This window comes from Sapajus apella, unplaced genomic scaffold (assembly GCF_009761245.1).
Source record: "Sapajus apella isolate SASKATOON/1434 unplaced genomic scaffold, GSC_monkey_1.0 scaffold126, whole genome shotgun sequence".
In the NCBI taxonomy this organism is placed as follows: domain Eukaryota; kingdom Metazoa; phylum Chordata; class Mammalia; order Primates; family Cebidae; genus Sapajus; species Sapajus apella.
Window position 1 is genome coordinate 2,358,151 of NW_022437066.1, and position 8,100 is coordinate 2,366,250.

An 8,100-nucleotide genomic window follows, 5' to 3' on the forward strand; every position below is an offset into this window, starting at 1 on the left:
GTGGCCACGAGGGGCAGGGGGAGGCCAGGTCCCTTTGGAGGGCGCATGGCGTGGACTTCGCCGTCCTTGGCCTCCCAGTGTCTCTCTGGAGGGTCCTTTCCTGTTTCTCCAGGAGGCAGCAAGGTGAACACGGATGGTTTGGGGTGGGAGGGAACACTTGGGGAGATCCCCAGAAAAGGTTCAGCCTGTGCCGCCGCCACCCAGCTCTCCGGCATCGTGGGGGTTCTTCCTCAGTTCCCGAGAGAGGCGGGGCTGCAGCAGGTCCCACCACCCCTGGGCGGGTGCCACCGGGACCAGAAGTGGCCTTTCTGCCAGTGCCCTCCTGCCTGGGGAACTCAGAAACACCGCCACTGGGAGGACCCGCCGACCGCATCTGTGATTTAATTACACATGTTCTCCGCAGCAGGAGAGTCGAAGGCTCGATCACATTCGAGGGCTTTATGGAAACAAAAACTCGGCCCCACTCTGCCACTGAGGAACCCCAGATCGCGAGCCCGTCCACCTTCCGCAATCAGGAGTAGACCCGGAGAGGGCCCAGCTCCCCGAGGGTTTTGCCTCCTCTCCAGCCCGGCCCCCATCCATGTCCGACCTGCAGCCGGGGCCGGACTGAGAAGGGATGGACAGACCCCCTCACGTCACCTGTAACCTGCCTCCGCTCGGGCCCCGGTGCTGCTCCCAACACCCTTCACCCAACTTTGGCCCCAAATCCAGGATGCCAGCCTGAGGCCCAGACCCTGCCTTCTCCACAGGACACTGGGGCACCCCAGGCAGACGCGCCCTCTGTGGTGGCACCTGCCCGCGCTCCATCTTGCCGCCCCTCTCAGGAGCTGGGGCCCTACGGCCCACCCACCTCTTCCAGCTACGGGCCCAGCCAGGGACGTCCTCCGAACTGCAGGCCAGCCTCACACCCCACCATCGTCCCCTCCGCTTCCCTGAGGAGCCCCACCTCTGTGAAAGAGGAAAGGAGACGTCTCCATCTCCCGCTTCCCTCCATCGCCCCCCGGCAAGCATTTATCAGGTGACTCAAGCCTCGCGCAGGGCGGCTCCCCGAGTTCAGTGGGGAGGGGAGCAGAGACCCAGCGCCGGAGCTTTCTTAATTTGGAGGAACCCCGCGACCCCCGAGAAACCTGCTGAGAGTGAGAGGGGGTGGAGCTGAGGCCTCCCGCGCAGGGCCGGGGGAAAGGGACAGACGGCTCCGAGCGTGTCCCCCAGAGCTGAGCTGGAGGAAGGGCGCACGCCTTAGTGGCCTGGGTTGGGGACAGGATGTCCCTGGCTCTCGGAGACCCGGCAGGGTGGATGGTGACGGTACTCTGAGGCGCAGCACCCCGCAAGGGGACTAGATTTGGGGGAAGGGCAAGCGTGGGCGACCTGGGGGGCAGGCAGGTATCCCTACCCCTCTCAGTCCCTGGGTTGAACAGCTCAGGCCAGCCCGCCAGCCCGCCCACCCCCACCAGGTGCTGGGCTCCTAAGGGCAGGGCCGGTGTCGCCAAAGTGCCAGGGGCACCCGAGATCCCAGGGAAGGTAAGGACGGAGGCAGGGCTACCTGGGCTGGGGCCCTTCCCCCGGCGTTCCACGGGGCTTGGAGTGGGTGGACCTTCCGAGTCGCTTTCCAGCACCTTCTGTGGAGGAACATGGGCCACACGCGCCGGGGCTGGATGCCAGGGGAGGGCCAGAGCGCATGCGCTGAGGAGTGGGGGCGGAGCGCGAGTGGGGAAGTGGGGGCGGGCTGGGTGGAAAGCACGTGGCAGGTGGGCAGAGCACACGTGAGGGGGCGGGGCCGGGCGGGGCTGGCGGGCGGAAGGAGCCGTGCCCTGGGGTCTCTGCAGCTGCAAGGTCATGGCGTCCCGGTGCTCCGAGCCCGACCCGGAGGTCTCTGGAGTCCCCACTGTTGGGGGATGCAAGTGAGGAATTAGGAGGGGGGCCAAGGGTGTGGGGGCTCAAGGCCTGTACCCAGGGGTGGTTCAGCAAGTCGGCGGTCTCCACCCCTCCTGGCCCCACTGGGGCGAAACCCTGGACCCTGGGGGAGGGGGAGCGGTTTAGAGACGGCTGGGCCGTGTCCCTGCGTGACCCAGGTCTTGGCCTCCACCCGCACCCCAAAGACGCCCGCTGCAGCATCTGGGGCTCCTGGTGGCGTTTTCTGGGGTTCTCAGAGCCGGGTGCTCTTGGCTCTCTTGGCAGCGGCTCTTCCCTAGCTGGTGCCCTCTCTTGCTGCGAGGACTTGGCCCAGGGCTCTGGCCGGCCCAAGGCCCCTCTGGTGACTGAGGGTCCCAGCTCCTGCCTCCCGCGGAACGTGATCAGCGAGAGGGAGCGCAGGTGAGTGGCCGGTGCGTCCCCGGGTCGGGGCGCTGTAAACAGGCGGCGGAGCGGGTGACATTCGTCTTGTGGCCGCCACCAGGTGTCAGCTGGGAGGGGCTCGTGGCGTGTGCCCAGTGGAAGGATGGGCTGCACATCTCCAAGTCACCCAGAAAAGCCGTGCTGGGGGACATCCTGCAGCCCGGCCTTGCTCTGGAGGCGGTGCTGCTGTGACCCTCCCTGTCCTCTCCACGCTGCAAAGCAGCCATGGCTTGGGCCTGGGCTGCACGGCCTGTCGCTGGGACCCAGGGGTCAGGCTCAGGCTGTGCTCTGATGTGGATCTGGGGGCTTCAGACCACGGGGGCGACCTCTCCGTGGTCCCGTCTCGGGGGCCCAGTGGTCTCCTCTGCCTGATGAGCCCCCAGGGCCTCTCTGGTAGCTTCTATCGATTGCTGTCTACTCTGCTGGAGGATGGAGGGCCCAGAGCTGTTTGTTTCTTGACTGGAAGCAGGAAGCGGATCTCCTTGAGCTGTGAGCGTCTTCGAGGCCTGCTGCCCCAGTTCGATGGCCGGCGGGAGGACATGGCCTCGGTCCTGGAGATGTCTGTGCAGTTCCTGCGGCTTGCCAGTGCCCTGGGGCCTGGCCAGGAGAGGCACGCTGTGAGTTGTAAGGGTAGATGTGGTCAGTCCTCTGGTGTCGTGGTGAGCGGACATCTCACCACCCTGCAGGCAGCATGTCCCCTGCCGTCCCCGGCTCCCTTGGCCTCCACGGTGAGGGCAGGGCATGTTTTCAGCAGGGCACTTCCTCGTTTATTCAGGCCCTGCCTGTCATTACTCTCTTTCTGGAAGGGAGCAAGCTTTCCAGCCTTCGTGTGCCTGAGTTGTGTTCATTGATGGGCTGCCCTGATGCTCTGTGCCAGTTCTGGGGAGAGTCGGGGGTCCCCTGATCCTCCCTGGCTGAGCACCCCCTAGATCATTTCTCTGTGCATCCCCAAGAGGGGCTCCTGTGTCCTCTCCAAAGCCCTGGGGGCTCCGGCTGACCCCAGGAGTGCCAGGGCTGAGGACCCACTTGGGGAGTGAAGCTGTCTCGATGTCTGTAAGATCAGGGTCCCAGGGTTTCTGGTGAGGCCCCTGGGTATTCACGCCTAACTCAGGAACGGTGGGGTCTGTCAGAGGTGGGACCTCAGCCTCGTTGTCAGCCTGTATCCTCGCCCCCAGTCCCAAGCAGGGACCAAGCTTACAGCGACCCTCCTGGCCCCAGGGCGCCAGTCTGGCCACAGCCCCGCTTTCTCGTGTGCTTCCCAGTGGACTGTCTGTGTTTTCGGCTTACGACTTTGTTTAAATTTCGGCTTCTTGCTTTCTCCAAGGAGATGTGGCCCTCGTTGCAGGAGAATGTTCTGCAGTTGACGCTGTCAAGTCAGATTCCAGCAGGTGTGCCAGACACTGGGGCAGGAGCGTCCGGCGGGGCTCGGTGAGTGAGTGCCTCCTGGGGCCAGCTCTGCAGGGCTGGGTGACCCTGTGAGCAGCAGACCCAAAGCCCCTGGCACATCCTCGGGTGGGTGTGGCCTGGGGCCTGGCATGGCCTCTGCAGCTGGTGACCTGCCCCGGGACCTGCCAACTCAGGCAGTCAGGAGAGAGGTGACCAATGTGGGTGAGCTCCGGGAAGCGGAACGTGGTCAGTGGACTCAAGGGCCTGGGCTGGCGTGGAGGTGGGAGGTGCCTGGGCGAAGTCTCTCCTGCTCCTGTATTTGGGCACTTTGCAGGTGGTTGGTGAGGTGTCGCACCCCTCCCTGTGGACAGCTTTGGGAATGGAGTTTTCTGAGGTCAAGATAATTTGGTTCTTTTTAGAATGAGAGCTTCCCAGGCTAAAGGACCATCTGCAACATGTGTTTGAATGTAGCCATTTTACCCCAAAGTGGGCTGGGGCATGGGGGTGTGGCTAATTAGCTGTGGAAGGATCTAGAGCCGGGGGAGTTGGGCAGAGAGAAATTGGGGAGGCAGCTGTGGAGCTTGGCTGGCCCAGGGCCCCCAGGCAGAAGCTGGCTCAATGGTAGGTGGTACTTTGGGTGTTCTGGGGACAGGTCCAGCCCACTGCTCCTGGGGTGGGTAGGTGGGGGAAACCTTCCCAGGGGACTTGGGGGGCAGACCCAGGATCTTCATCATGTTGCTCTTTTTAGAACCCCAGATTCGAAGGTGCTTCTGGAAAATCCTTGGTCCCGGGACCCGTCATCAGCCCACCCTGTGGGCCCAGAGCCCCTCCCGCACATCCTTGCATCCTCCAGGCAGTGGGACCCCCCGAGCCGCCTGGCCCTGGGAACGGATGAGTGTAAGGCGCTGTCGGGGCTGTGCCAGGTGCAGGGTGGGCCGCCCTCCTTCACAGGTGAGTCCTGGGTGTGCATCTGGGGTGCCCTGGGCCTGGGGAGCTGGGCCAGACTGTGCTTTACCCCTGAGAACAGTGGGACAGTTTTCAAAAGGGGGATTTGGAATTCCCCCAGGGGTTTCTGTTAGTGAGAAACCCGTCTGTTGAAGGCTGGCCTCGAAGGGCCCTGGTTTTTGTGTGAAGGAGGAATGTGGTCTCCAGAGGGAGTAGGTGTGGCTCGAAGGGAGAGTCCTAGCCAGAGTCCTCCTTTGGGCTGTTCCCTCTGTCCTGTCTCCTGACCTCCCTGTGCTCCAGGGAAGGGAGGGACTGAGCGGGTCCATTTCCTCACCTGCCTCCGCGCCTCAAGGACGGGGCCTCCCACAGCTCCTCTTCCCTGGGTCCCTGGGTCTGGGGGAAGCGTGGGGACCTAGAGGGCCTCAGCCTGTCCTGGCCGCTCTGTCCAGCTTTGCAGCCTTGCTTCCTCCCCCCGTCTGGCTGGCGTGTGTGCTGGATGCGGCCCGCTATCTGTTTCCCTGGGGTGCTCCATCTGCCTCTCCGCCTATGCTGCTCGCCCGTGGCGGGAGCGGTAATTGGGGTGAGCCAGGGGCCTGTGGCCTCCTAGCTGTTCCCTCTGCCACGTGGGGCCTTTGTCCCTGATGCCACCCACAGCTGAGTTCTGGTTCCTCTGCAGGTGGCCCCGCAGGGTGCCTCTCATGACCAAGCTCCCCTTGGTCCCTGCTGTGCTTGTGCCTGGAAGTCGCCAGGTGCCAGGAGGGGCAGGGCTGTGCCTTTCGGCTGCCTGTTAGTGTGGCTGTGGCCAGGAGTGGTCATGCAGTTGGCAAGGCTGGTGGCAGTGCTGGGGTCATCAGGGCATTCCGGGAACCCACAGCCAGGCATGTGGCCCGGAGCAGGTCTGACGGCAGAGTTCAAGGTCCAGGAGGTGGCACTGAGAGGGTCCCCCGATCCAAGCCCCTTGCAACTGGCCAAGCCAGCACGTCCTCCAGGAAGCCCTCAGCCCCCAGGTATTAGGCACTCCCCCTTGGGCGTTCGTCTGCTCCCGTTTACCTGCTTCTCGGCTTCTTCCCGCGTGTCCCTGCTGCAGGGTGCAGGCAGCAGGGTGGGTGCTTGGTCAGCATGAATGGACCCAGCCCATGAGTCACGAGGTCTTCAGGGGAGGCCTGTGAGGCCGGGCAGGGAAGACTGACCTCCGTTTTGACTTCTCTTCCAGAACCTTGCAGCCCAGTGCCGTGGCCCCCAGGCCCGAGTCTTCCGAAGAACGAGAGGCCACCCTTGTCCTGGCCTCCGTTCCCGCAGCAGCTGAGCTCGCCTGTGATGAGCAGTGAGGGCCCTGGCTGGTCGGGCCAGGCTGGACCCCTGGCTGTGGAGGCTGCATCTCTGGGGGAGCCAGCCGACGAGGCCCCCATGCTTGCGCAGGAGACCAGGTGAGTGCCCAGGCAGTGTGCACGCCTGTGTGTGCATGAGCGAGCCGTGTGTGTGCGCGCACGCGCGCATGTGTGTGTGTAGCGAGCCTGCCCTGCCACGCCCGCCTCCTCCCAGCCCTGCCTGGGCCCCCTTTCTCGGCGTCGGGAAGCTTCCGTACCTGCTTCCTCTGTGGCTGTGCGGGGGAGGCCGAGGCGCAGGCTGAAGCCCAGGGCAGGACCGGCCAGCTGGCTGTGGGGCTTTCTAACGTGTGTGTCTGGAAACACGTTTGTCGTCTAATTGTCATTTGTTTTGGCTGATGGTAAAATGAGTTTGTGTTTCCTGAGCGCACACCAGCTGGGGTGTGGGAGGGGGAGGGGAGGGGGAGGGAGGGGACGAGACAAGCGGGCCTGCGGCTGGAGAGAAACAGCCAGAGATGCTCCGCAGGACGGATCGGGGGCCAGGAGAGCCGCTGGCCAGTGTCCTCGGCGGCCATGGCTTCTGCACTTCTCCCACCGCGCAGGGCCAAGCCCGCCAGGAGTGGGGCCCAGAGCTTTGCATTGGAAGCTGCCTTTGCAGGACTTGGGGCCCAGGTGTTACCCTGAGCTCAAGGCCTGGGCCCACCTGTGGCCACTGAGGGAGGGCTCCTTACTTCCAGGTCTGTGCTGGGGTCTGATATGGAGGATGGGACGTCCTTCCTGCTGACTGCCGCTGGTCCCAGCTGGTGGCCGGGTGAGTGGGACCCTGGGTCCGGGGCTGCGTCTCCTACATCAGCACCTGCCGTGAGCTGGGGAGTTGGGACTCAGGCCCAGCGTGTGTGACGTGGGGTCCCAGGGTCTGGGTCTGAGTCCCCGTCTTCTCCTCTGTTGGGGCTTAACTGTTGGGCCTCGTCCGGCATTGAGTGTCATGGGTAACGTGTGAGTGTGCGAGTGAGTGTGATGTGTGTGAGCTGGCACGTGAGCTGGTGGTGTGTGGAGCCCTGTCTTTCTCCCGTAGACCGCATGTCTGCAAGGTTCCTGGTCCAGCCCGTGCCGGCAGGCAAAGGCACGCAGAGCTGTGATGTGGCGTGTGTCCACCCCATGCACAATTTTGTGTTGAGGTGTCCCTTCCTGGTTCTGGCCCAACAGGTGTCCTGGGTCTGGGGCCGCCAGGTGTGAGCTTACCCACCTCATAGCCTCCACATGGCAGGGCAGGGCAGCCGGGCTAAGGTGGGAGCCCTGCTCCTGTGACCCCACCTGCCTGCCTCCAGTCCCCATAGCACCTGCCTGCCTTGCTCATGTGTCCTGTTTGCCTCCAGGGTCCCGGGAGGGCCGAGGAGGCAGTGGCCCTGCGTGGGCCCCAGCCGAGAGCAGCCCACCGGATGAGGGAGAGCCAGGCTTCCTAGGGGATCCTGAGCCCGGCTCCCAGGAGCTCCAGGACAACCCTCTGGAGCCGTGGGGCTTGGACGTGAGCTGTGCGGGCCTGGCTCTGAAGGACGAGGTGGACAGCCTCTTCCCCGACTTCTTCGCCTGCTAGCAGCCGGGCTGTGTAGACGCGGCGGGGCCGGCGGATCTGGAGCGGCGTGTGTCCCTGCTGCGTGCCTGGGCATTTTATTTTGGGTTTGGGTTGCAGCTGCACCCTAATTTGAGCGAGGCTTGCAGGCTGTGATGAGAGGATACTGAGTATTAAAGAGGGAAAGCAGGTTTCCTGGAGGAAACAAACCCGCGTGGCTTGTGTGTGATTAGTCCGATTCATCGGGCAGATTGCGCCGCCGCCGTTCACCGTGCAGGCAGCTGCTGGGATTTTGTTTTGCGAAGCTCTCAGCACCGTGAAATCCCTGAATAACCCGGCCCGGGTGCCCTGGGATGGGGGCACACTGGGTCCTGCTCTCTGGAGGCAATGCAGCCTCACGGTCTCAGTGCCTGGAAGCGGCTCTGTGAGCTGCCTTTCTGTGCCGCTCAGAGCTTCCGGGAGTGCTTTTGGAGGAGCCTGCTTTTTGGAGGAGGTGGGCAGAGGGCTGGTCCCACCTCTGCCACTGGTCACCTCTCCCTC

The 8,100-nt window shown here is 64.0% G+C and overlaps 1 protein-coding gene across 2 annotated transcripts; it reads left to right on the forward strand.

The window, feature by feature from the left end:
- Positions 1-1,809: 1,809 nt before the first annotated feature.
- On the forward strand, positions 1,810-7,772 carry SOHLH1 (spermatogenesis and oogenesis specific basic helix-loop-helix 1). 2 transcript variants are annotated; one of them, XM_032261861.1, is made up of 8 exons: positions 1,810-1,901; positions 2,179-2,313; positions 2,804-2,964; positions 3,681-3,762; positions 4,469-4,671; positions 5,879-6,092; positions 6,728-6,801; positions 7,367-7,772. In XM_032261861.1, the coding sequence occupies exons 1-8, from the start codon at positions 1,837-1,839 to the stop codon at positions 7,582-7,584; spliced, it is 1,152 nt and encodes a 383-aa protein (XP_032117752.1). In that variant the 5' UTR covers positions 1,810-1,836; the 3' UTR covers positions 7,585-7,772. The 2 variants fall into 2 exon arrangements, with proteins under 2 accessions (XP_032117752.1, XP_032117753.1); XM_032261862.1 differs by lacking the exon at positions 6,728-6,801.
- Positions 7,773-8,100: the final 328 nt, after the last annotated feature.

Excerpts from the sequence above, each read along its gene's own strand:
- SOHLH1 (XM_032261861.1), top strand. The coding sequence starts at position 1,837 with ATGGCGTCCCGGTGCTCCGAGCCCGACCCGGAGGTCTCTGGAGTCCCC. Across the intron at positions 1,902-2,178 it reads CCCACTGTTGGGGGATGCAA|CGGCTCTTCCCTAGCTGGTG; the intron begins GTGAGGAATTAG and ends CTCTCTTGGCAG. Across the intron at positions 2,314-2,803 it reads ATCAGCGAGAGGGAGCGCAG|GAAGCGGATCTCCTTGAGCT; the intron begins GTGAGTGGCCGG and ends GACTGGAAGCAG.